The sequence below is a fragment of the Pelodiscus sinensis genome, chromosome 13 (assembly GCF_052426305.1).
Source record: "Pelodiscus sinensis isolate ZL-2025 chromosome 13, ASM5242630v1, whole genome shotgun sequence".
In the NCBI taxonomy this organism is placed as follows: domain Eukaryota; kingdom Metazoa; phylum Chordata; order Testudines; family Trionychidae; genus Pelodiscus; species Pelodiscus sinensis.
In genome coordinates, this window is record NC_143064.1 from 46,633,224 (window position 1) to 46,661,219 (window position 27,996).

The following is a 27,996-nucleotide window of genomic DNA, read 5'->3' on the forward strand; positions in this document are numbered from 1 at the left end:
CACCACTTGCTCCCCCGCAGCAGCCTGGCTTAGCGGCACAGAAGTCAGTCGAGCGCCACGGCGGGAGGCAGCAGCGCCGCGCAGAGGGAACAGCCAGCATTACAGCGTTACAGAGACACAGACATTGGGCTGCTATAGATATGATAATGTATCGAGACAGTCACACAACTGATCATAAATACCAGTACAGGGGGACGCTAAGAGTCCAGTAATGGCCACGTTGGCCAATAGAGGCGACTCCGCCCCCTGCCAGCACTGCCAAGCCAGGGCTGGATGCTACGCCAGTGGCTGAGCCGGACCCAGGCCAGCAGCAGAGCCCCCCGGCAACAGTGGGCCCAGCAGCAGGGGCACGAGGTCAGGGTGCCCAAAGCCACAGGCTGACAGAGCACCCCCACTTCCCACCCCTCTGGCAGCCCCCCCCCCCCGGCCTCTAGCCAGCTCCCTGCCCTGGGGAGCCCCTCGGTGATTAGCCACAAGCGTGTTTGCATCCTAATCAGCTGATTGGGCCACAGTCCAGTTCTTGCCTTGCAGGGCCAGTGTCGTGATCTCAGCCCATCCCCACCTCTCTCCGGACACCCGATCCCCAGGGACAATTTCCCAGCCTGGGTCCTGCGAGCAGCCATGTTCCTGTGGCAGGTCTCTGCTCTGCTTCCTGGCCAGACCCGGCTCTGTAGGCTCTGCTTGTAACCACCCTCTCCACACCTGACACGGCGGGTGTGTCGGGGTTGACTGGGCCCACCATCCCTCAATCTTCTCCTGGCCAGTCTGGGGTTTGTACGGCCCATCGTAGCTGCTTATGCCAGGACAGCTCGACTCCCCTTTCAACCAGCCCTGCTGTGTCTGCCCTGGGGTTGTAACTATGTAGCTTTAAAAAAACCCACCAAATAAACCGGACCTCTCGGCAAGCGACTGACACCACGCAGACACCATGCGCCGATCAGCCCTTGGTCACAGAGATTTGAGTTGTGGCCAAGATGTTTATCTCCTGCCATGGCTTTCTGGAAAGGAGTGACTCATGCTTTGGGGTATGTCCACAGCCCACGCACAGAGAAGCTGGGTAAAATGCAGCCCACTGGGTTCCCAGACGATTTCCCCTAAGCCCCACCTGTGCTGTGCCCTAGGGACTGTAGCCCACTATTCACACTTGGTGAGGAAAAGGATTATTGTAATTCTTATCGCTTCTAGGGCCACTCCCCCCCAATGGCAGTGCACCCCATTCAGGCCCAGCACCCCTTCTTCTGACCGTCACCCCCAAACCAAGCCTAAGCTCCATGCCCCCCCTTCTAGGCACACTCCCTCAGTCTCTGCCCCCCCCCCAAGTGCTGGCACTGGGGTGCCTGAGGTATCCTGGTGTTGCCTGTTACCAATGGCAGATGCGCCACATTCTGCCTGGTCCTGGGGTAGCCACAGAACCGGCCCAGTCCACCAGGCCCAGTTCCCCTGAAGCGGACAGCAAAAAGCCCCCTCCAGCAGAAGCGGGGCAGAGAAAGGCTGCATTGGACCGTGACGTTAGTTCTTAGAAACAGGATACCACAGCAGAACCAAAACCAAAGAGAGGGGAAACGGGCGGCTCCTCAGACGGGCCCAGCCCACCCCTCTCACTCGAGGCTGGCTGCACGCTGAACCCCCCTTTGCCCTCCCCCCCTTGTATGCTTCCCTGCACAGCCATCAGCCAGAAAGCAGAACCAAAAAAACCCTGGAGGAGCTGACGTGTCCATTCGGCATTTTACTTCATCCGCGCGTCCCTTTCTGGCTGGGTGGATGAAAGCCCGGATGGATTTGCCAGCCCACGCTGCAGGTAAAACATGCCCCCTGTTCTCTGCATTCTTTGCACCGACGGACAGCGCTGTTCATTCGTCGCTGTGGGGGCTTTTGGTTTCTCTTGCATCACACCTCGTTCTGAGAGACACCTCCAGAGGCAGGAAACAGTCTTGTCATTTCCCCTCTGGCCACATATACACCCCCTTTACCGCTCTCCTCCAGCACCCAGCACCAGACCGCACACACCCGAGCAGCAGGAAGGAAGGTGAGCGCTGGAAAGTTTATTACTTCTTCCCGCCGAGAAACATGGGCAGAATCAAAAAAGTTGGGCTGCTGTGACCGTCCTCCCAGCACACGGCACCCGAATCCCCTGGGCAGTTCGGCTACTGCACAGTGATTGGAGAACAACCCTTAGGGGCTTGTTTCTTTCTGGAGCAGAGATTTGGTTGGACTGTAAACTCTGATGGGGCTAGGTAGCTCTCGTTAGTTTCTGTAGGGGTTTTGCTTGCAGACTAATACGCAGGGCAGACTCTGCAGGGTACTTAGTTTTTGTTGCTCTCAATTTTTGCCAGGCACATTCGGCTTCATTTTAGTATTTTCACTCTCCCCTTTTGTTTCCCTTATTCCTGCTCTCTGCTTCACACCCTGTTACCCTCTTCCTCTTCTGCCTGGCTTGAGCGCCGCACTTACTACGTGAGTTTCAAAGCACCTTCGAAATACATGTGCTCATCGGTCTGACATTGCACTTGGCTTCCGAGGCCAACTGGCCGTCTTCCATCTGCTTCAGGGTTGCCAACCGTCAGTAAATTTACAGACAGTCCGTAAAAAATTAACCGCAATTGGACATGTCCGTAAAGTCCGTAAAAAAATTGAGGTGTCCGTAAATTCCGTAAAAGTGCAATAACATTTCAAAACAGCAACTATTCTATAGCAATTACATTTCTTCTGTGCTGCTTCAGCTATTTTACTGCAGAGCAGTGGAAATTGCACGTTTTAGTTGTCAGTGTTCGGATGTACGATCACAAAATGGAAAACTTCCAGGACCATGACTAACTAAATGAAAGTGAGTTAAATAGCTTATTGTTGTTCTTGTGGTGTATGAATGACAATGATTACTTTTCACTTTTGGACATTTGTGTCTTCTTAATATAGTATAAAAATTATGTCCGTTAAAAAAAATGTGTCCATAAATTTTTCCCATTTTGTCCGTAAATGAAATTTCTGCGGGTTGGCAACGCTGATCTGCTTTTTGCGTGCAGATCATTTCCAGCTAAGGCTGCGATCCCCTGTGTGGATCCTCGCACCTGTTGCTTCCCATGGATGTAAACTGGACTCGGTCCTGTTCACACTAATACAGCACAGTGCAGGGCCAAAAGCAGAGCTCTGTTCTGCGAGACAGATTATGAATTACGAAGTGAATTCAGCTGAACACAATGAAGGTCACTTCGGTTCTATACCAGAGCAATCCCACGGGGGGGGGGGGGGGGGTGGAGGGGGGAGGGGTCATTACCTACGCTGAATTCGTGATTTTAATTAATTCGGGTTAAGTTTCCTGAATCTCCCTGCCTACACAAGACAGCGGGTGCAGGGAAAGATTACTCCTGGGGGTAAAGATTTTAGCTCCAGTCTTTAGAGAGGAATTTCTCTGGCTGAATTATTATCTTCCATGCTATCGAGTGTTTATGAGTTAAGATGTCTTTCCACCCACGGACAGGCCCAACCAGATCTATAAAGAAAGAGGAAGAGCTCTTTGCACTTCTGTGTTTAATCTGTCGTCTCCCCTCTCCCACCGCTGCTTTTATAAATCCTTTACAGGCTCAGTCCTACCTGAATATGGGCGGTGGGTGACCTCATGGCTTGAGGAGGCAAGCCCCCCCCAACCCCGCCCACCAGAGTCCATGCATTCCCCCCCCTCCCACACTGAGGCCTGATGGCCCCACCCAGCCTCCTCCTCCCCACCAATGCCAGGTGTCCCAGAGGAAGGGAACACAACAGGGAATTCTCACATGATCCCTCCCCATTACTCACCTCCAGACCAACAGAGGCTATCCTGGCTAATAGGCATTGGTGGACCTAACCTCTATGAATCTATCTAGCTCTTTTCTGAACCCTGTTAAAGTCCTAGCTTTCACCACATCCTCTGGCAAGGAGTTCCACAGGTTGACTGTGTGCTGGGTGAAGAAAAAACTTCTGTTTGTTTGTTTGTTTTGAACCTACAGCCTATTAATTTCATTTGGTGACCCCTAGGGTATGTCTACACTTGCACCCTCTTTCGAGAGAGGGATGCAAATGAAGACATTCGAAATTGTAAATGAAGCTAGGATTTAAATATCCCATGCTTCATTTGCATAATCGTGTTATGGTGCTATTTCAAAATAACAGACGCTGTTAAGATGAGGTTATTTCGAGAGAAAACCCTTCTCTCGAAATAACTTGTAAATCTCATTGTTTGAGGAAATAGCGCCATAACGTGATTATGCAAATCCTGGCTTCAATTGCAATTTCGAATGTTTTCATTTGCATCCCTCTCTCGAAGAAGGGTGCAAGTGTAGACATACCCCATGCTGTAGAGGTCTCTTGATCTTAACTGTTGCAGTGGTCTAGGTGCCACTTGCATTACTCAGTAACCACACTAGGTATGTGGGGTACACTTACATTGTGGGAATAAGTAAATAACTTTTCATTAGTCACTTTCTCCACACCAGGCATGATTTTATAGACCTCTATCATATCCCCCCTTAGTCTCCTCTTTTCTAAGGTGAAAAGTCCAAGTCAATTTAATCTCTCTTCACTTGGGACCCGTTCCAAACCCCTCGTCATTTTTGTCGCCCTTTTCTGAATCTTTTCCAATGCCAATATATCTTTTTGAGATGAGGCAACCACATCTATATGCAATATTCAAGATGTGGACGTACCACGGTTTTATATAGAGGCAATACGGTATTTTTGGTCTTATTCTCTCTCTCTTTTTAAATGATTCCTAACATTGTTTGTTTTTTTGACTGCTGCTGCACACGGAGTGGATGTTTTCAGAGAACTATCCATAATGACTCCAAGATCTCTCTTGAGCAGTTGTAGCTAAATTAGTCCCCAGCATATTGCACGTATAGTTGGGATTATTACTTCCAACGTACATTACTTTACATTTATCAACATGAAATTCCATTTGTCATTTTGTTGCCCAGTCACTTAGTTTGGTGAGATCTTTTTGAAGCTCTTCACAGACAACTTTAGTCTTAACGATCTTGAGCAGTTCGGTAGCATCTGCAAATTTTGCCACCTCACTGTTAACCCCTTTCCCTAGATCATTTATAAATAAGTTGAATATTGCCGTCTCTTGCCTAGGATACCCGTCGCCCATGAGAGGGTAGGATAAGGCCATGAAATCATTCAGGGTGTTGCTTTGATTGTTAGTATCTGCAGTAGCCACAAGGCTGGAATCGGATTTGGGGAAGCTGTTTCCTGGCACTTGTGGCCTGGATCCTTGGTGTTCCAAAATGAAGAACTGAAAGGCAGAAATGGCACAGCCCAAACTCTTTGCAAGCCCAGCTTCCCCTGCACTTCAAAGAATTTCTGCCAATCAAATCATAACGAGAGCTGACACATCCTGTCAGGCGGCTTTGGGAGGCTGACCCCCCCGGAGTGCCAACCTCCAGGCAGGCTGGGAAGAAGCAGGACACAAAACCCCAACGGGCTGTGAGCTCTAGAATTGCATTTTGCTGGGAATGTAGTCGGAGAAGCGTTTCCACGGATACCCGAGAAGCCTGAGCATATTGGTTACTGTGAATGGTTACATGCAGGCTCCGGCCCTGCCCCCAGGGAGCTGGCTGCCACCCCTCGCTGCTGCCTCTGTATCAGAGGCAGCAGCCCCCTGGTATGGGCTGGCAGGTAGGAGCCGGGACACGCTTTAAAGGACCCGACTCCCAGGAAACTGGCTGCCTCCCCATGCTGCTGCCTGTGTGTGAACTCCTAAAGCACCACAACAGCCTCACCAAAGAGTCACAGACCGTCCCCTATCCGGCCACAAGCCTGCCCGTGTGACTTGTGGCACCTTCAACAAACACGAGTCAGGTAACTCTGAATAACTTACCCAAAGATAAGATGTTCAGGGGGAGCCGAGTTAGTCTGTACCAGATACACTTAACACAACAAATAGTCTGGTAGCACTTTAAAGACTCACAAAACATGTAAATGGGATCATGAGCTTTCGTGGGCACAGCCCACTTCCGAAGAGTTGCTCAGCTGAAGAAGTGGGCTGCGCCCACGAAAGCTCATGATCCCATCGACATGTTTTGTGAATCTTTAAAGTGCTACCAGACCATTTGTTGGTTTTAAGTGTATTCGATAAGAGAGTTAGAGTAGAACTGACAACCCTTGCAGACAATTCTGTGATGAACTCAAGACTTATTCAGCAGGATAAAGCAATACGAGCTATTGTCAAGGTTAAAGCCGGTAAACACACATACACACACACACGAGTTACAACCTTGCGTTTCACAAGGCAGCAGAAGCTGACACAACCTGCAAGCATTCCATGTCCATTAGGGCTAATACGGGGTAAGCAACTCAGGGGCCGTTGCTTATGCTTAGTAAAGCTGCCCTCTCCAAATTCCAAGAAGCCCAAGGATAGCAGCTCTTCTCCGACAGGGGTTTGTGTGTCCTTCCCTCAGCATTCCAGTTGTGCTGGGACGGGCTGGTGCGTGGCCCCTCTTCACGGGCCTGGAAGCCATCGCAAAGTCTTTTCACCACTGATGTTCCCCGGTGGTTTGTCAGGTATCCATCCTGTGTTTATGTAGGAGGGGACAGCGAGCATTGAGGTAAACCGGCATGTCACACTTGCTACTATTTCTCTCCTGCCTGTGCGATTTCACACTTTCAGCAAACCCTTTTATAGTCACAGCACAAACCCAGCTGGGCCCTCGCCAGTGTTCAGTGAGGCCTAGAGGCCCTGACAGGACCACGCACTCAGTCTGCCAACATCACACGTAGTAGAGGCAAAAGCCTTTCTCCTGCTTCTGTTTGGTTGCTAGGAGGAGAAAGCCAGCAAGGAAAGTCAACCCTGTGCCCCATGACAAACTGGGGTAGCAGGTTTAAAACAAACAAAAGGATTTTTTTCTTCATGCAGCCCACAGTCAACCTGGGGAACTCCTTGCCAGAGGATATTGTGAAGGCCAAGACTTGAACAGGGTTCAAAAAAGAACTAGATACATTCATGGAGGAAAGGTCCATCAATACTTATTAGCCAGGATGGGCAGGGAGGGTGTCGCTAGCCTCTGTTTGTCAGAAGCTGGGAATGGGTGATGGGGAGGGATCACTTGATGATTCCCTGTTCTGTTCTCTCCCTCTGGGGCACCTGGCATTGGCCACTGTCAGAATACAGGATGCTGAGCTAGACGGATCTTTGGTCGGGCCATTCTTATATAAGCTCCCACTGATCCCAGTGTGAGCAGGGCCAGACTTAAGAGCAGCATTACAGGACCGGGAGGCAGAGTGGCATAGAGGACTGGACTGGGATTCTGAAGCCAGGAGGGTCTCTCCTCTACTTTTTCTATGCCACGACTGGTTCCCAGGCAGCAAGGAGGAGTCAGAGAAAGCATCCTGGCTAGAATCATAGAATCATAGAATAATAGGACTGGAAGGGACCTCAAGAGGTCATCGAGTCCAGCCCCCCGCCCTCAAGGCAGGACCAAGCTCCACCTACACCATCCCTGACAGATGTCTATCTAACCTGTTCTTAAATATCTCCAGAGAGGGAGATTCCACCACCTCCCTTGGCAATTTATTCCAATATTTGACCACCCTAACAGTTAGGAATTTTTTCCTAATGTCCAATCTAAACCTCCCCTGCTGCACTTTAAGCCCATTACTCCCTGTCCTGTCCTCAGAAACCAAGAGGAACAAATTTTCTCCTTCCTCCTTGTGACACCCTTTTAGATATTTGAAAACCGCTATCATGTCCCCCCTTAATCTTCTTTTTTCCAAACTAAACAAGCCCAGTTCATGAAGCCTGGCTTCATAGGTCATGTTCTCTAGACCTTTAATCATTCTTCTCGCTCTTCTCTGTACCCTTTCCAATTTCTCCACATCTTTCTTGAAATGTGGCGCCCAGAACTGGACACAGTACTCCAGCTGAGGCCTAACTAGTGCAGAGTAGAGCGGCAGAATGACTTCACGAGTTTTGCTTACAACACACCTGTTGATACAACCTAGAATCATAATGTGGAGGAGAAAGACATGCAGGGCTGGGGGAGGGGCAGGACAGGATGGAAGACAGATGGAAGGTAGGGACAAGAGGTGCTGAGAATGGCAGGCGCTGGAGACAGGAGGAAAGGAGCAGAGAGCTGGGGGCACAGCGAGACGCAGAGGGAATGCAGCAGGTGACGAACTGGCTGAGGGGGAGGCTTGGGAGTAGAAGGCAACACACAGGTGAGGGCACGAGTATAGAAGATTTGTCACCACTAAAACATTCCCCTCCAGAACCTGGAACCCATGTTACCTCAATCACCACATTCCTCTGCTGTCAACAGCTATAGCTGTGAGACCCACTGGCAAAATCCATGGCTCATCGCCCGGCAGCAGCAGGTGTATATAGAAGATAACAACCTCTTACTGCTGCCAGTTACTCCGTTAGCTTGCATGGTAAAGTACCGTGCGGTGGATCTAAAGACCCCTGCCCGGCTGATGAATCACATGGGCAGTCAATGGGAAAAAAAGAAGGTTTTGCTTTTTCCCCTTTTATGTTGTTTAAAATGTCAGCAATTCCATCCCACAACTACCAAGGAGAACACTCAGGCTGCAACGGCACGTAGCTGGAAGTTAGGACACGCCAGAGCTGAGGTTTTGCCCAGGCACCCTGGATTCACACGATCCCCCCTCTCCACCTGGTGCAAATGCACTCTGCTACAGTTGTTAATGACAGGAGCACATGGCAGATTAAGTGACTTGCCCAAGTCCACACAGGGAAGCAGTGGCAGAAACAGCCTTTTAATTTAAACCACTCAGTTGGCACCCAAGAGATTGCCCTTCTATTTGATAGATGCAAAGATAGATTTGTACCAGCAAATTGTTTACTAAAGTCGCCCTCTTCACTCTTTTTTATCTCAATCTCTAGGTCTCCCACTTCTTTCCCACAAGAATATTCTCCGGGGAACTCCGCCCAAAATGCTGTTTGCTCTTCTGCTCTGTCTTACTTGCCTTCCACCCGGTAAGTGACGTGATTGCCTGTGGCTGATGTTAAAGCAGTGTGGGTGACAAGAGCCTGTGCTTTTTTTGTGATGGTACTGCCCGGTACGTAGTACCAGCACCTCCAGTCAGAGCTTACCTGGAAAGAACAGAGTGTACCAGCACCTCTGTACACAAATGTCCAACAGTCGGCTGGACCGTGTGTCTTAAAGGGGCCGCGTCTCTTAAAAGGGCAATGCCGGTCCCACCCCAGCTTTTGTTTGTTTGGTTTTGCTTTTGATCAACAACTTTTCCCCTGGAGTACTGGCACTTTTTTTTTTTTTACAAAAAAAAACACTGACAAGAGCCATCCAGCAAGAATCCCTTTATCAAACAGGCTCAGTTTAGTTTAGTGAGGCTGCTTCCCCTGTACCCACAGTTCTAGGCAGCTGCGGGCATCAAAAACTGCCCATCAAGCCTTCTCCGTGAGCTTGCTGACGTGCCCATGCCCAGCAGTAATGTCTGGCTTGGTAAGGCTGGATCTGCCGTGAGCCAGCATCACACCAACCCCCACATCAACAGCTTTAAAGACATTTTTTAAGGTTAAAAAGAAAAAAATCAGTGGTTTCCCAAGGAAACTCACCGCCCGCTGCTGGAGGAGATACCAAGAAACATACCCCCCTACCCACCAGAAATCACTCAGCCGCTCTCAGCCTGTCAGACCACACGGGGCTGGAGTGGGACCTTCCTTGCCGCCCTGTGGTGAGACAGCAATGCCAAGTTAGGAAAAGCCCTGCCCGGGATGCTGTGTGACTCAGAGTCCCCCCGCGAGACACAGTTCTCCCCCTGCTTCCTCCTGGCTTCTAGGGACGGGTTCTTCCTCCTGCAGGGCCTTGTTGTTAAAGTTACAATTTAGCTGATAATTAGCATCAATGTTTCTGCTCTTAACCTCAAGAGTCATGTCCAGCACACCCTGCCTGCACCCTCTCTCACACTAGGGAATAAGGATTCTTGAATCCTAGAAAACTGGGGCTGAAAGGAACCTCGAAAGGTCAAATCCAGTCCCCTGCCCTCCCGGCAGGACCAAGCATCGTCTAGATCAGGGGTTCCCAACCTTTTCAGTCCCCGTATCCCCTTGGCTTTTAGTAAACCTTCCCGTATCCCCTATTCAATATGAAAGGAAATAAATTCTAGACTTTAGAATCCACAACTTTTTTCACTAACACTACTACTTTGGGAATATTTTAATTAGGATAATCTAGTTATTTACCAAATATTCCCCATACTCCCTTGACAAGCTTCTCGTACTCCATTGGGGAACACGTAGCCCAGGTTGGGAACCCCTGATCTAGATCATCCCTGACAGGTGTCTGTCCAATCTGTTCTTAAGTATCTCCAGGGATGGAGATTCCACAACCTCCGTAGGCAACTTATTCCAGTGTTTAACCACCCTGACAGGCAGGAAATTTTTCCTAATGTCCAACCTAACCCGCCCACGCTGCAATTTAAGCCCATTGCTTCTTGACCTGTCCTCAGAGAACAATTTTTCTCCCTCCTCCTTGTGACACCCTTTTAGATACTTGAAAACCGCTCTCATGTCCCCTCTCCGTCTTCTCCTTTCCAAACTAAACAAGCCCAATTCTTTCAGTCTTCCCTCATAGTTCATGTTCTCTCGACCTTTCATCATTCTTGTTGCTCTTCTCTGGACCCTCTCCACATCTTTCTTGAAATGTGGTGCCCAGAACTGGACACAATATTCCAGTTGAGGTCTAATCAGCGCAGAGTAGAGCGGAAGAATGACTTCTCATGTCTTGCTCACCGCGCTCCTGTTAAGGCAGCTCAGAATCATGTTTGCTTTTTTTGCAACAATGTCACACTGTTGACTCATATTTAGCTTGTGGTCCTCTATGATCCCTAGATCCCTTTCTGCAGGACTCCTTCCTAGACAGTCACTTCCCATTCTGTGTGTGTGAAACCGATTGTCCCTTCCTACGTGAAGCACGTTGCATTTGTCGGTTAAACTTCATCCTATTTACCTCAGACCATTTCTCTAGTTTCATTTTGAACTATGACCCCACCCTCCAAAGCAGTTGCAACCCCTCCCACTTTGGTATCATCTGCAAACTTAATAAGCGAACTCGCAATGCCAATATCTAAATCGTTGATGAAGAATTCACAGAATAAAGAATTTTAGTGAATTTAGTCCCTGTGAACTAGTGGGACAGCCAGGAGCAGAAGCTCTCAGAAAGGGTGGGCCATGGGGAGTCCAGAGGGCCAGTGGCAGCCCAAAGCCCACGGGGCCAGCGGCCAGCAGCCCATAGGGCTGGTGGCAGTCGTGAGCCTGTGAGGCCCGTTTATCCATGTCACCGACGGAGCAGCGCCCAGCTATCATTGGCACGTTTGGTGCAGTCTCAGAGGCCTTAGGAACATCATGGGCCTGACGCGCCCTTCGTCTCCCATCCCTTGGCATATTGCTCTAGCCCCAGCACTTGGCAACTCCGCTCCTTGGTGCCCCAGGTTACCAGGTGTGACTACTGCTCGCCCTCCATTTGCCTGTTGCAGAGGCTGGCACTTCCTGTCAGTTCTGAGAAACCCAGGCCGCAAACCGGCCATGGCTCTGGGCAGGCCGAGGGGGGAAGGCGAGAGGTGTTGAAGCCAGAGGAGGAAACAGAGGTGTCAAACCACAGGTCCCTGAAAACGAGGGGGGGGATGATGTGCTTCTCAAAATGGCTGCCACAGGAACCAAGCTAGAGACCATAGCGCCTGTGGGCATACCCCATACAGGCCACGAGCCGCAATGGCTGGACTGTGTCTAATTTTGTGACAGCTGAAAACCCGTTGGGCCTCTCCTTTCACTGCCCCTCCTCTATCAGCAGCAGCAGAGAGGATACTTCCCCGTGACTCCCTGGGGTGGGGGGGTCCCAGCACTGCCACCCGTGGTACCACAACACCCTGTGGGTCTCAAAACCAAACTACTACCAGGGGCAAATGCTGGTGTCTACAGCAACACCGAGTGTCTCCATTGCATTTACATTCAGGGTAATTAGGTGGCGTTATGGCAACCAATTACCTCGAGTTACAGCCCGATTAAAAGCGCCAGTGTAGACCGGGCTACACACACACTGAAAACGGGGTGCACTCGCTTCTGTTTCAGTTCCTAGGTATTGGGAACATCCCTAAATATCGTTAGTAGGTGCTGTGGGAAAGGAGAGGGTCATTGCATGCTCTGTAGCTGTTTTAAAGGCCTCTCTCAGCGTGGTATCTGTCTTCCGAAGGAGGCCAGGCAAGGGGGCCCTTCCTTGCCAATGCGCCCCTGAGCGCCTCCTTCCAGCACTGCTTCCAACCTCCCTGAGCAAAATGGGAGTTAGACTCCAGTCACCTGTCCAGCACCACTAATGCTCTTCTGATTGACTTCTCCTCAGAGATCACGCTGGCGGAAAAGACTGAGGAAATCCCTCAGAGATTCAACTCCACACTGCTGCTGCCAGGAACCAATCACAGTATTTCTTTGGTCTTTAATGTGGAGTGGCGCGCACGACTGAATGGGAGAGAAAACAACACCATCTCCATCGTAACATACTCGCCCGGCTCCAACAGCAAACACATTGATCAAAGATACAAACAGAGAGTTGACTTTTCTCTTACAAACTTCTCCTTGAGGATTCATCATGTGACTTTGAGCGACGAAGGAGTCTATACTCTCACCATTCAGCTTAACAACTCAGAGAAGCCGCCACAGATGAGCACAAGAGTCACCGTGATCAGTAAGCGGCCTTTTGTACAATCCAACTTGCACACTTCTGAGTAGTCAGTGACAAAATGCAGTGCACCCCCCTGCTCACGTTTGGTTAGAAAAGGCTAGACAGACATTCATGGAGGTTAAGTCATTGATGGCTATTAGCCAGGATAGGCAGGGAGGGTGTCCCTAGCCTCTGATTGTCAGGGGCTGGCAATGGGTGACAAGGGAGGGATCATTTGATGATTCTCTGTTCTGTTTACTCCCTCTGGGGCACCTGGCGCTGGCCACTGTAAGCAGACAGGACACTGGGCTGATGGATCTTTGGTCTGGCCATTCTGATGTTCTTAAGGCTGAAATGAACAAGGGGGCTGGGCTATTCAAGAGAACGTACAGAGAGCTGATAAAAGAGTTCTGTTGAAAGCCAGTTTCTTGAACATGAAAACTAATGCCAAGACAAAGGCTGGGTCTTAAGCGATCTCCATTCGACTCCTGCCTCACCGGCCGGTAAAATGGATTTAATATATTTGCTCTTTCCTGCCCTTTGCTTATTGATTCTCTTTGGACTGTAATTCATCTTTACTGGCAAGCACCAGAGTCTTATTCATCTCAGTAACAGGCTGGAGCCAGGTCTGTATTGTTGTTCTATTAGCACTGGCCACACATCTGGTGGCCAGTGCTAATAGAACAACAATACAGACCTGGCTCCAGCCTGTTACTGAGATGTATAAGACTCTGGTGCTTGCCAATGCAGTGTAAACGGGGTAGGGAAGGCGAAAGGGGTGACACGGATCTTGGTTTAATGGAGACTTGTCCATGTAATAAGATCAGATGGTTTTCTTCAGGAATCAAAGAGAAGCCAAATCCTATTGGGAGAGAATCTGTGTGTAGAAATATTATAGAATTGAGTGAGTTTGGAAATGCTCCCCGATGATCTCTAGTGCAGAAAAAAAAGGAACTGCATCGCACTGGTGCTTTGGTACATGCCAGCTGGGAAAGCCCGCTCGAAGGAGATTGATCAGCGCTGCTTCTGGATAAAAAGTCCAACATAGAATAATAGAATCCTAGAGCTGGAAGAGACCTCAGGAGTCATCAAGTCCAGCCCCCTGCCCAAAGCAGGACCAACCCCAACTCAATCATCCCAGCCAGGGCTTTGTCACGCCAAGACTTAAACACCTCCAGGGATGGAGATTCCACCTCCTCCCTAGGGAATCCATCTCAGTGCTTCCCCATCCTCCTAGGGAAATAGTTTGTCCTACTATCCAGCCTTCTCCACTGCAACTTCAGCCCATTGCTCCTCGTTCTGCCATCTGCCACCACTGAGAACAGCCTCTCTCCAGCCTCTTCGGGAAGTTCAAGGCTGCTCTCAAATCCCCCCTCACTCTTCTCTTCCGCAGACTAAATAAACCCAAATCCCTCAGTCTCTCCTCGTAGGTTACGTGCTCTAGCCCCCAATCATTTTGGTTTCCCTCTGCTGGACCCTCTCCAATGCGCCCACATCCTTTCTATAGTGGGGGGCCCAGAACTGAATGCAATCCTCCAGATGTGGCCTCCCCAGTGCCAAACATGTGTTGGAGGATTGGGATTAGTGCCGTGTGGACACAGCAAACCCCATCCACACGTTTGCGTCAATTGTTAATTGAATTTGCTCTGGCTCCCTTCATGCCCCTTTCTGGGTTCTCCTTCTGGCAACATTCTACCAAATGAGTTTCTTAAAAGAAACAGCCTTAGATCGCAAGTGCATTAGAAACCCCAGAAGCAGACAGATAAGAACGTTCAGCGACAGAGTGAATCTCAAAGAAATCCTCTGGCATCTTCCTGACCAGTGAATTCTGAATTGGTGGTCGCGTATTTGCACCAGAAATCTTATTCGAAGGGCTACGCTCACCCAGCCTAGGCACAGGTGCCTACCCTGTAACCTATCAGTCCAGCCACAAGGGCTCACATTTTGATTTTCAGGTGCTGAATGCTCGCAGTGAGCTGCTTATAAAAGAGCTACAGCCCAAGAGTTATCCCTGAAACATACAGAAATTCAGTACCGAGGTCGCCCAACCCCCTCAGCCCTGCTCCCATAGCAACACCATGAGCCAATCAGAAACCTATCCAAAAGTACCCAGCCCTGGCCAATGTGGTCAGAACATCAGTGGCCACAAAAAAATGAGAATGCCTCCATTCGAATCATCGCGTGGGCAGGTCACTCTCCAGCTTCTGTCACAGGCAAACCCAGTGCCTGTCAAATCACGGCTCAGTTTCTTGGCCAGCAAATGGCCAAATGAAAGCAATGACACACCACTTCTCATCAAAGCGCCCAGAGCACACAGCACTGCTGTGCCCAGGCTCCCGGAAGAAGGTCCAAACGCAAGCAAGTGAAACAAACCGAAGCAGGCCCTTTGCTCACCCTTTGCCTTTGGGTTTCAGGGATCCCTTTCCTAGGAGTCTCTGGTGATCCTGCCCTTCGCAGCTTCCCACTTCCAGACAGCTCTGCTCCCTTTCTGGGTCTCCTGCTCCAGAGACTCATCACAGGGGATAGCCCCACTGCCACGTGGCTTCTTTTCCCCAGGCAATGCCTGTCCTAAGCACTCCTTCCTGTCCCGTGATGTGGCAGGCTTCCATAGCCCCAGGTATCGCCCTGTTCCCTTTTAGCTAGCCACAGTTGTCCCCATCTGGGGCGCTGAGACTGCTCTACTCAAAGGGACCAGCTACCCTGTCATGTGCCCATTTTTGGCACTTTACCTGCAAAGAAGGGACTGCAGAGAAGGCCGGTGTCTCTTTCTGGCAGGGTTAAGATCACTTGGGTTCCTTAACTGGGGATTTCCAGGTAGTCAAAGGGTTGCATTTCTTGGCAAGTTAAACTTAATGGCTAATAGACACTCACACCATTGCTGTGTACCACCGACCAGAGCCGGGTGGAAAACCTTGTCCCCATCTTGTGAATATTTTAAAAAGTTCTCCTTTTCCCCATCTCGAATTGGGATGAAAAGTATATATATATATACACACACACACACACACACACACACACACGACTCAACAATTTAGGTAATCTACTCGCCAGAGGCAAGTAGATTATAGCCCGGCACGGAGCTGCAGAGCGGTCTGCACACGCGCAGGGTGCTGAACTGCGCGACTGGCGAGCAGGGCTTGCTGCAGCTTGGTGAGCCCTGTATATGTGTATATGAACCCAAAGGATTTTTGTCACCATTTTGGGCCAGTTCCAATGTTTTGTTTTGCATTTGACTTCAAACTCCACCACCACCACTTTCCAATCTAATTGTCTTCTATTTCTAACTAAAAAGTAAATAAAAATGGAACATTCTTGCTTTGAAAACATCACCAAAAGCATTTATGAACCATTTTTAATGACACATTTTCGGAACAGCTCTCCAGTAGCGACTAGAATGCAGATTTGCAAAGCAAAGCAGTGATAATGTGCATAATGTTACCCACAATCCTTTGCATTCCCCCTTCCTCTGTGTTTGGAGGTCGCCATAACTTGACAGCCTCTCTTGTGGTTTTTCAGTACCTGTGTCGAGCGTGTTCACCACCAGCAGTTTACCTGCTCCGTATCCAGGGAACAACATCACTTTGAGTTGCTCAGTGGGAGCAGGAAACGCCCTGTCGTACTCCTGGGAGAAATGCAACCAGAGTTTGCCAACTGGAGACCGCACCATCCTGTCTAAGGACAACACGTCGCTCACTCTCCTTAACCTCCAGCAGTCTGACGTTGGGAAGTACACATGTGTGGTGCACAATGCACTCAGCTACGGGCATAAAGATTTCTTCCTGCAGCTCTGTGCCGGTAAGGGGGGGAAGTCCTTATTAACTGTTGTCATAACCCGAGCCTATGCCACGGCATGGAGACAGAAAGCAGCACACAAAGCCCTACTCTGTCACATCTTGAAGCCTCGCTGTGTTTCTAAGCTCAATGCGGGCACTGACTTTCTTTTTCTCAGGGGGTGCCCCACCGCCACTGGGCCCCAAATCCCCCCACATGCTGCCCTTCCCGACAAGGCCCTGCCTTGGCTCTGCATCTTACACACTTGAGCATTCACAGTGCTTTGTAACCCCGGGTATATAATTGCTGGACCTGGGTCTCTAAGGCACAACACAGCCCTCCTGACTCAGGTCTGCTGCTTGGATGGCATTCACCCTGCCAAATGACAGGGCATGGGGATGGGGGCTCTGATGCACCCCGCTTAGCAGGGTTGTAGGACCCGGGTCCTGAGTGCTTGCTGAGCAGGGCCACACTCATTTGTATGTAGAAAGTGCAGCTCGCGCTCAAACCGGAGTCAACCCAGGGTTCAGTAGGCAGTGTAGACAAACCCTCTGGGGTCCTGATGAGGGAAAATAGGGGGAGGGTGCTGCAAAGGGAACTTGGGCTATGAGGGACCATTCGTGAAGTAGCAGCCCTGTTATAGTCTCTCCCTCACACCCACACCACAGGGGTAAATGCAACCACAATGCTCAAGCCTGCAGACGTTTCTGGGTAGCATTTTGGATCGTTTGCCCTGAACAGGTTTTGTTTCTGTTCTGTGTTTCCATTCACCCTACCCAGGTGCCTCACCCTGGCTGAGCTACGGCCTCTACGGGTACCCCGGCTATCTGGGCTGTGCTATTCTCCTCTTCTATGTTGTCCGATGGCTGAGAAGGACCAGGAAATGCAGCCCCAAGGGCCAGTCAGGTACCAGTACCTCCGCCTTTCCTCTCTGCTGCACGCTTCCCTCCTAGGGTTGCCAGGTGTCTGGTATTGACCCGGATTGTCCGGTATTTTCATCTCCTGTCCGGTAAAAAAATGCAGAAAATACCAGACACCTAAAATGTCCAGTATTTTCTGTTTTTTTCCCTGACAGGAGGTGAAGATACCAAACTACCTGGCAACCCTACGACACATTCAGCAACTGGCCCAGACTCCGGAGCCCCTGCTTACCTGGTTCTGCAGGGAAGCCCCTTTCTGGCTTGACCAAGAAAAGAAGATGGCCGCCGGGAAGGGGAAGCAGTGCCTTCCCTGGGTCTTAGTGCTCAACCTCTCCTCTTCCTACCCCTAATCTGACTCTGAATGCACTGAAAGGGGCCATGCTGTTTGTTTATTTATTTATCTATTTGCTTAACTCTTGGGGTCCCTTTTTGTGTTTTGCTCAACAATCTTGGTCTCCCCCACCCCCAACAGAATTTTTTCCCCGGTGGCATTTTTTTCGGGTGGGGGGAGTGTTCAGTATTTTTGTTGAAACCATCTGGCAACCCTATTCCCTCCCCTGGGCCTGCCTCCTGCCTTTGCAGCCATACAAGGAAAGTCTCACTCGGTGTTCCTCAGAGGGGGAGCCATGTGAGTCTGTAATTTAAAAAAAAAAAAAGAGTGGCCCTGTAGCACCTTGGAGACTAACAAAAATACATATCTAGTATCATCAGCTTTTGTGGACACAGTCCACTTCCTAGATGAGCAGAGTGGAGAAAAAAGGCCCATGTTGAGTATAATGGCCCGTGAACTGCATGGGGCATTTTATTCAACACCCAACTGACATTAAAAGCTAAGTATGGGACACGTCCAGCCCATTCATTTAGCCCCATCAGCAGGTACTTTTGCCCCATCTCCCTTTTTTTTCTGTTATATATTGGGAGGCTCCTCCCCTTTTTCCTCCACGGTGCCCATCTGAGGAAGTGAGTTGTGCACACAAAAGCTCATGATACTATCTCTCTCTCTTTGTTAGAGTCTAAGGTGCTACAGGACCACTCGTCGTTTTATTAAATATGCCTGAGGAACTCATATTTTTTTCTGTTCAAATGGGCCAATGCAGGGACAGGGGACACTGCAGCTTGCCAAATACATGCACATGTCTGGAGTTGTAGCAACGCCTCCCCCCAAGCGAGCCGGAGATGAGCCACAAGGCTGATAGGAAAGAGGAGAAACCTGCCGCCCCCGTAGCGAATGAGGGGAGCTTTCTGCTCGGGGGGTGTTTTTCCCCTGCTGTGCATAGATCTACATAAACGCACAAGGTGCAGGGCTGCGGCAAGGAGGCCCATAGTGGAAACACCGCGGCCATTACAAAGCTCATGTGGATAATAGCCAGAGAACGCAACACGTTCATATAAGTAAAAAAGAAACAAACGTAGGAAGAGGAAACCCGTAGCCCGGGTCCTTGTCCTCCCACAGCCATAGTCCCCCCCCACCCCACCCCCGAGCACTTGTCTTTAGCTGAGGGTTAAATTCTTGTTCCCTGAGCAGAGATCCTGCACCCCATTACCCGTTCCATCACAGCATGCAGGAATGCCCGGAAGCAGGAGGTTTACAATACGCAAAACATTTGCAACCAAAATCCAACACTGCCCACCTCAGGAATCGCTTTGCCTTCCGCTGTCCATGCCGGGAGGGAGCAGCGCTCTCAGAAACGCCACCCGGGCCTGCCCACCTTACCCTCCTGAGCAAAGCGGGGCATTCCGAATCGAAATCGCTGCGTGTTTCAGACGCAGAACCAGCCACGCTTCTAAGGGGAGCAAGGTTTTCTTGGGGCCTCTGGAGACATGGTGGATTTCCAACCCCCCCAACTTGCTGCAGTTTGCCCCCCCTTATTCCCCACAATGCTGTGGGCTCCCCCTTCATATTACCGGAGGGCTATGTCTACACTGGCATGAATTTCCAAAAATGCTTTTAACGGAAAAGTTTTCAGAAAAGCACATCTAGATTGGCAGGACGCTTTTCCGCAAAAGCACTTTTTACAGAGAAGCATCCGTGGCCAATCTAGACGCGGTTTTCCGCAAAAAAGCCCCGATGGCCATTTTCACGATCGGGGCTTTTTTGCAGAAAACAGTACTATGCTGTCTACACTGCCCTTTTGGGCAAAAGTCTTTCGGAAAAAGACTTTTGCCCAAACAGGAGCAGCATAGTTTTTCCGGAAAAGCACTGATGATTTTACATGAGATCGTCAGTGCTTTTCCGGAAATTCAAGTGGCCAGTGTAGACAGCTGGCAAGTTTTTCCAGAAAAGCAGATGATTTTCCAGAAAAACTTGCCAGTCTAGACACAGCCGAGATGTCGGGGAGGGGCAGAGCAGTTCTCACACAGTAATACACTTGTACGCTCTGCTGCATCCCAGCATATTCCTTCCCCCCCGGTCCTGCTCTGGCGCCCTCTGGCACAAACAAGAACCGGATGGCTGGGTTCACGCTGGTATTTGTAAGCCCCCTTTCCTCAGGTTTTGCCCAGCTCTGGTTATCAAATGAGACCGCAGCACGTTATTCATAATCTGTCCCTGGAGCTCTCCGGCCACACCCTGCACGGAAGCCGCTGGATCCAGGCAGCGTCATGTTTCGCTTTCTTCTTTTTAAACAGATGTCATTTACGAGAACGCGACTTTTGAAAACAGACCCAAAACCGACTGTGCAACCGTGCCCCCCACCTACATCAGACACTTCAAGAAGTAATCGGCAAGGGAAGGCGACAGACTGATTTTGTTCAGAGGGGCTTTGTGTAATCAGCTGTACAAAGCCCCCAGCCTGTCCTGCTCGCATGCACGTCCCAGGGATGAGGGGGAGAGGCAGCTCCAGGAGGAAGGATATTCGCTGCACGCGCCTATCTACCTCTCGGCGGTACTTACGGATGCTTCCAAAGCAGCTGAGAAGACCCCAGCCTTGAAGTATTTACTGAGCCTCCCGACGCCCATTTGTGTTCCCATTTTACAGAGGAGGAAATGAGAGGATAGTGACTTGCCTAAGGTCAGACATAAGGAATCAGGTAGTGAAATGGGAGTGGGGATTTCACTGTGATGTGCTCTCTGCTCAGGCAGCTGTTAGTGTTCATACAGGCCGAACCTCTCTAGTCTGGCACCCTGGAGACCAGGCCGGTACCAAACCAGAGAATTTGCCAGACTACGGGAGGTCACTATTGTCTAGCAGCATCACTAACACTGCCACTGCTTAATGGGCTCTTAGAGGACAGTTGGGGTCAATTAGAGCTAACTAACAGCACACAACACTGAGCCAGGACGGGGGGCTGTAAACAAACTTTATGGGACCGTGAGAAACTTGGCCACACCCCTGATAAGTGGACACCCAGTTAACTAACATCATGCCGGACCACGGATGTCGCCTGACCAGAGAGTGCCGGACTAGAGAGGTTCCACCCGTACACATACCTTCACGAGTGCCCTTTCCACGGCTGTGCCATCAGCTGGGGAAAGTCGCAGCAGCCTGTTAGCAAAAAAACAAAGAGCATTATGCGCCCTCCCTTAAAGGGGAGGGCTACTGAACGGCCCATTGTTCACGTTATCCTTAACGTGAGCCTGAGACAGGTGGGAGGTGGAGTCCGATCTAAGGAATGGTTCGGCAGGGCGTGCGCCTCTGATAAATAGACAGCAGGGTTCTCAGACTGTGCGTGGCTAGACAAGGTTGTGCCGCGGGTCCTTCAAATCAGCTCTCCCAGGGACTGCCTCTGTGAGACACAGGACCCAAATCTTTCTGTTTGGGGCCTTGGCTGGAGGGGCTGCATTATTGCAGAGCATTTGGAGGAAAGCTGTTTGTTTCTCTGACCCAAGTGAGAATCACACCTGCGGCTGTGTGCGCACATCCTGTTTCCTTAGCCCCTGGAAACCAGCAGCTAAGCTTGCTGCTGTTCTCCCATCCACGCTCTAAAGAAGGATGCTGAAGCACACAGCCAGGCTAGCCCGCAGGACAGGCTGCTGGGCTGTGACATCTTCCCCATGTACTTTCAAACGCCATTGGAAACTACCACCCACGGTCTGCGGATTAGATGCAGCAGGGCAGAGCGCAGAGAGACTAGTCACATTCGGGGCCGGGTGTCTCACCTCCCACACGCTGCTGTCTGAGAAATGTGTTGGCTGGATGGGTCTGGAGATGAAAGTTCTCGCTGCCTGGCAGGTGCAGTACAAGCAGCAATGACCAGAGCGCAGAGGCTGCCTTGTTATCCCCTCTGCGAGAGAAAGCTGATGAGGTTCAACAAGGACAAGTGTAGAGTCCTGCACTTGGGAGGGAAGAATCCCAGGCACTGGTACAGGCTGGGGACCAACCGGTTAAGTAGTAGTTCTGCAGAGAAGGACCTGGGGGTTAAAGTGGATGAGAAGCTGGATATGAGTCAACAGGGGACACTTGTAGCCAAGAAGACTAACGGCATATTAGGGTGCATTAGGAGAAGCATTGCCAGCAGATCTAGAGATGTCATTATTCCCCTTTATTCGGCTCTGGTGAGGCCACATCTGGAGTACGTGTCCAGTTCTGGGCCCCCCAGCTTAGAAAGGATGTGGATGCATTGGAGAGGGTCCGGCGGAGGGCAACCAAAATGATTAGGGATCTGAAGCACATGACCTAGGAGGAGAGGCTGAGGGATTTGGGTCTGTTTAGGCTGCAGAAGAGAAGAGCGAGGGGGGATTTGAGAGCAGCCTGCAACTTCCTGAAAGGGGGTTCCAAAGAGGCTGGAGAGAGGCTGTTCACAGTAGTGACTGATGGCAGAACAAGGAGCAATGGGCTCCAGCTACAGTGGGAGAGGTCTAGGTTGGATATTAGGACAAATTATTTCCCTAGGCGAGTGGGGAAGCACTGGGATGGGTTACCTAGGGAAATAGTGGAATCTCCATCCCTAGAGGTTTTTAAGTCTCGGCTTGACAAAGCCCTGGCTGGGTTGATTGAGTTGGGTTGGTCCTGCCTTGGGCATGGGGCTGGACTCGTTGATTCCTGAGTTCTCTTCCAGCTCTAGGATTCTAAGATTCTATTCCATAATACCTCCTAGACGTCGGATCCCCGTGGGCAAGTCGGCTCTTGGCCTTTCTGCTGCTACCCCCGCATGGCACCCTGTAGTGCTGTGAGGGGGTGGGCTCGGGGGTGAGATCAGAGAGAGAGCCCTGGGGAAAGGGCCCTGGCTGGCAAATGCATGGGAAGAGAAATGAATGGTTGTATTACAAGAGCCCCTGGAGGCCAGAGGAGACCAGACCCCACTGTGCTCCCTGCTGGGCGTACACCTAGGAAGACACTCGCAGCCCCAAAGAGCTGTCAGTGCCGGAAGCCCGAAACCTAAACCAAGCCGCGAGACCGAAGAGCTGTTTCTCTCTCGCTCTCTGTCTGTCTCTGTCTAGTAATAGAGCTGTAGCCATGTTCGTCTGATCTTGCTAAAACAAAAGGAAAAACCATGTAGCACTTTAAAGACTAACAAGATGGTTTAATAGGTGATGAGCTTTCGTGGGCCAGACCCACTTCCTCAGATCATATTCCAGAATATGATCTGAGGAAATGGGTCTGGCCCAGGAAAGCTCATCACCTAATAAACCATCTCATCAGTCTTTTTTCCTTTTGTCTGTCTGTCACTCTGGTTTGGCAGGCTTTACAGATAAGTCCACACTGCAGCTTCACTCACTCACTCTCACACACACACCCGACAGCACAGGTCCGGGAGCTGCACTTTCATTTTAGACCTGCGTGTGAAGTTTATGCCTCTCCCGGCGCTCCCTTTCACTTCAAAGCGCTTCTGCGGGCTGCACTTTAATTTTAGAAGTGTAGACAAAGCCTAAGGAACCTCGCAGGGCTAGCTGGGAGAGCGGGGGCAGCCTGTAGATCAGCCACATCCTCTGTGACGAACCTGCACATGCAACGGTCCATCAGATAGTCCCTCCTCGCCAGCCAGGCCTCTGCACTTCTCAGCATCCGCCAAAAGCACACAGGCTGCTCAGGAAAGGGCAAAAAGAGTCCAAAGTTAAACATCAAATCCTCGCTTTGCCACCACACTTCACAACTGCGCCAGGGAGGGGAGATATGTCCTCAGATTCCCCCCAGATCCGCCGGCCACAGAAACAAGATCAGGGATCTTTGCCACTGAAACACTCAAGCCTTATGCCAGACTGGGGGCTAGCCGTAAGGAAAACAGACAGAGGCTACGTAGATTCTTAGCTATTTGGGTACCACTCCGTCAAGATGCAGACAAGGCGCATGCCCCTGCATACCTAGCCAGTGTTTCTCAATACTCAGCTTGGACCGGCCTGGGTTGATAAGTCCGTGCAGTCGGAGATTGCACGTCACCCCTCACATCATATCGGGGTCAGAGAAAGAGGCTGCCCTGGGAATTCAGTAACAGCCTGTTAAATAGGAAGATTGGCTGATTGTGTGCCTGGACGATGCTTCTCTAACCAAAGCGCGCTGTTATAACGATTATTATATGACCTCTGATACTTACATGGCTAGGATGTATAAACCTGTAACAGCTACCTAATTACATAGGTAGATTATACAAATACAATAAATACAAAACCAATCTTCTGTGGACTCACACCACATGTCTCTAGGCAAATTAAGGATTTCCTGTCGGTCAAAGGAGGTTACGAAGGTGTTGTCCAGCCCAATGGCTCCTAAGCCACCCTTGTTCTTGGCCACGATAGGTTCGTTACACACACCCCACACTGGACACAAAGGGTTAAGGAACTGCTCTGGGCCCAGCTGACCCCACCCCGCAATGCCTGCAGGAAATGCATCAACTGGAAGGGGGTTTAAAAGGCAGGGGTGAGGGTCACTTGGCAGCAGACCAGGGTAGAGAGCAGACCTGCTGCCCCCGGCTCCAGGAGAGAAGCGCTGAGGGAAAGCAGAATCTCTCCCTTAGCCAACTGCTCCAAAGTCCCTCCCTGAGGGAAGGGAGGGCCAGCCCCACAGGCAGCCGGAGAGGGAAGCATCCCCTGCTCCCCCTCAGATGCACTGTGTTTGCACTGCCCCAGCAGGGAAACCAGGCCTGGGCTGGCCCAGAGGGTGGGCCGTACCCTGGGAGGTGGCAGTTGACACCACAGACAGAGAGAGCTACCACACCACCCTGAGCCTTGTGGTGAGCAGACATCCTCTGCACAGCCTCATCCTGACTGGATGGGTGTGAGGGGGGAGGGGTACCAGCATGTGGTCTGAGCTGGGGGGGGGGGGCAGCCTTCAAGCAGCCGTGGCTGTCAGACCACTGATAGCCCTCACAGAGGCCTGGGTCAGTGCCGGGTGAAGTGGGAAGGCCTAGCTCCCCTACCAACAACCCCCTGCAAATCACGGACCTGAGCCCTGACCACTAGGCAATGCTCCCTGACCAGCCAACTCTTGAGCAAGGACCAGTCTAGGAGCATGTCAGGGCAGCAGAGGCAATGTGAGTAGAAGGCATCAAAGGAATCAACCAACAGCCACAGTAACAGCCAGTCTTGTATTTATTTGTACTCAGCATACAAAGCAGCAGCAAAGGCTAATCTCTAGTCCCTGTAACAGAACTAACCACTACACCATTGGGGGGGGAGGGAAATGTATGTTGTGATTAGGCACAATAATCCCTCCAGACCAGAGGGTCTCAAACTGGGGATGTGCTGAATGTATTGTGGGCAGAGGGACGTGAAAAGCTTTAGGGAAAAAATTTACTGTGCACATTTAACCCACAAACAACATCTGACTTAAGTCCATTGCTATCAGCTTGCTTGGCTCTGTTCAATTCACTGTCTTACCGGTTGGACTCGTCAGTAAAAGCTGCATGTTTGTAACTGGCATCGGAACGTCGCGGGGGGGACATAAACGACTGGAAACACGAAGAAGGGGGGTGCGAGCCCGTATGTCTGAGAACCGCTGCTCCGGACCAACCACCCAGCTTCCTTGTAGAAGTGGATTGTAAGGCATCCGGCCTCACAGTTCAAAGGTGAAACGCTTCCCGACTTGCTAGCCGCTCCCCAAGAAGCCAGGTTGTCAATGTCTCCCGAGTAACCGTGATTTGCAATTCACAAACGACGCAAAAACTTTGGAAGAGCCAGCGCGAGGGCCCGGCTCCGTGGCTACAGAAATCACCAGGCGTCGGCTTGAGCGCCAAGCACAGCATAGCAGGGTGCCCGGGTTCTGGGAAGGCGAGTCCTGATGTTGGTTAGCTGAAGGGAAACACTCCTCTTCAAAAGCAGGGGAGGGAGGGGCGCTCAGGCTAGGATCTAACACAGCACGTCCACACCACGCGCGGGTGTCGGCACGCCCCACAGAGCAGGCAGGGAGCTGCCTGGGCAGCGAAAAGCAAGGTGCATGTACACTGCAGCTTTTAGCGACGCATGTCAGCACAAGGCTCGGGCAAGGGGGCGCATCTGGGAAAACGTCTTGAGAAAGCCTTTCCCACAGCCGCCCTGTGCTGGAGGGTTTCCACCAGGGACAAAGGGCTGCAGCAACAGGGAGGCAGTGGGACAGGATGCTACTCAAGTCAGCCTGAGCAAGGCACAGACCTACACACGTGGGCGGCAGGTAATGCAGGCAAGGGAAGGAAGGCACTGCCTTCCCAAAACTGTCCACGCTGCCCGGAAGAGGCTGGGACGGCACCACACAGCTCCCTGGTGTTCAGGGAGGACAGGAGGGCCATGCCACGCCGGGGCTTGGTTGAGGGGATTGATGAAGGGGCGTGGTCTGGGGAAGGGGCGGGGCCTCAGGTGTAAGGGGTGGGGCCTCAGGTGTAAGGGGCGGGGCCTCAGGTGTAAGGGGCGAGGCCTCAGGTGGAAGGGGCGGGGCTTCAATTTGCCTTCCCCAGTTAGGCCCTCACCTGTTGCCCATGCCTACATCCTTCATACATGTCTTTACTCTACTTACCTACGCTGACCCCTGCCAGCTGCTCTGGGATTCACACCCTCGGTGTGAGGGCTCCGCAGTGTGAGAGACGCATGCCGAGAGGGCCTACCCATAACATCGCTTGTCAGGTTGGGAGGAAAAGGCAAGGGATAGTTCTGCGGGAGCCTTGCCAGATTCCCCAGGGGGCTTTCAAAGTTTGCTGGCCGGGAAGCAGTCGCCACGGACCGCGGAGCCAGGCTGAGACACCAACTGTCTGTCGCTCTGGGAACTAGTAAGAAGGAACAGGAGGCAAGCGGAGAGGACTGGAGGGGGAGGCTGGGCTCCTGCTGGGACTAACGGAGTCGTTAAGTATGGGGCCAGAGGCAGTAAATGGAACTGGGGTGTTGACGTTTCCTGGGGTTCTCCGCGGGGCAGCCACGGGCTGTGAAAACGACACGTTTATCGTGCTCCACTAGGGGGAGTGAGAAGGTCACTTGTCACCAGGCAGCTAAAAGACTTCAGTAAAAAGACTTCAGGGATGTAGAAATAACTCTGCGGAGGATGTGGTGGGTGGGGAGATTCTGGAGGCCAGAAATTCCCATCTCGTACCCCGTGGAGCTCGCCAGTGGGGCCGTCTCTAGAGAAACTTCGAACGGGTATAAACTGCCCCAAGTGACCTGAAATGACACCTGACCAGACGTCACTGGAGGTCCCTTCGCGTCATGTTGTCTTTCAGCTAGGAGCCCGCCATCCTCGCTGGCAGTGAGCACCCCCCGGAGGTGTTTGTCGCGAGCTCTCTGTGCACCCCTACTCTTGTCCAGGTGGAATTCAGCTGGCTCAGCCTGGCCTGGGTTAACAGCACTGTACAGTCCACGGTATTCCAGCTGGGGTCTGACCTGTGCCTTGTACAACAGCACGAATGCGCGTCAGTCCTGACTGGCAATGCCTCACCGCACACCCCCAGGGATCTCGGCTGCCTTTGTCCAGGGGCAGAGAAGGGCTCCGAGGAGGGTTAGAGGAAGAGAGGCTGTACCAGGCCAGAGGAGACTGGACCCGATCCCATCCCTACCTGAGACTAGGAGGAGGGGGAACCACCTGGTGGCACACGAGGGCTGCTGAAACTCCACGTCACTGTGGGACTGGCAAACACAGTGGCGCCGGGAGGATGGAGATGCCAGAGCCAGCGTTTGGGCCAGCTGGCCCCACACTCGCAGTGCGGAAGGAGGGGGCGTGCGGGTGTGCCAGGGGGCAGAGAGGGCCATCAGGCCTGTGGCACGAGTTATTGTCGGTCCCAAATGGGGCTAACTTACACTGGAGCCAGATATCGGGCGAGCTGGCCCGTTGGTCTGACTCGGTACGGCCGTTGTGATGTATTAAGCAACCTGCGTCTGCCTGGGGCACCGTCTAAATCATAAAGGGTTGTTATTAGGGTTTCTTTAGTGGAATCCAAGCGTACGAGTGCATTGTGACCCTCGGCCATCAAGGGAAGCAGACCCCCTGGGATACAGCTCACTCGGCCACCAGAACTAGGTTCCTTTCTTTGTCTCGGCCTCTGTGCTTCAGTTCTCATGAGCCATCTCCATCCTCAGGGAGATGCGGGCCCGCCTTCAGCCAGCATCCCACCTGTGACCGCTGCCTCGGAGCAACTGACTCCCCCACTCCGCTTTGCGCCTGGCTCGCACAGAGTGGGCGTCCTGCAGGAAAGGCCGTGGGTGGGTCGGCCTGTTACTGGCTTCCTGGCCCGCATTTTAGTTCTACTCTCCCAACTGGACCTCACAGATCCACGCTCGGGGCCACCTGCCGGACGGGATGCAACACACAAGC

General features: G+C 51.5%; 1 protein-coding gene across 1 annotated transcript; it reads left to right on the plus strand.

Moving 5' to 3' along the window:
• Positions 1-1,735: 1,735 nt before the first annotated feature.
• LOC142818250 (uncharacterized) lies at positions 1,736-22,796 on the plus strand. Its single transcript, XM_075896677.2, has 6 exons — positions 1,736-2,026; positions 8,873-8,965; positions 12,345-12,686; positions 16,179-16,457; positions 17,214-17,339; positions 19,982-22,796. Exons 1-6 carry the CDS (start codon positions 1,762-1,764, stop codon positions 20,071-20,073), a joined length of 1,197 nt encoding a protein of 398 aa, XP_075752792.2. The 5' UTR covers positions 1,736-1,761; the 3' UTR covers positions 20,074-22,796.
• Positions 22,797-27,996: the final 5,200 nt, after the last annotated feature.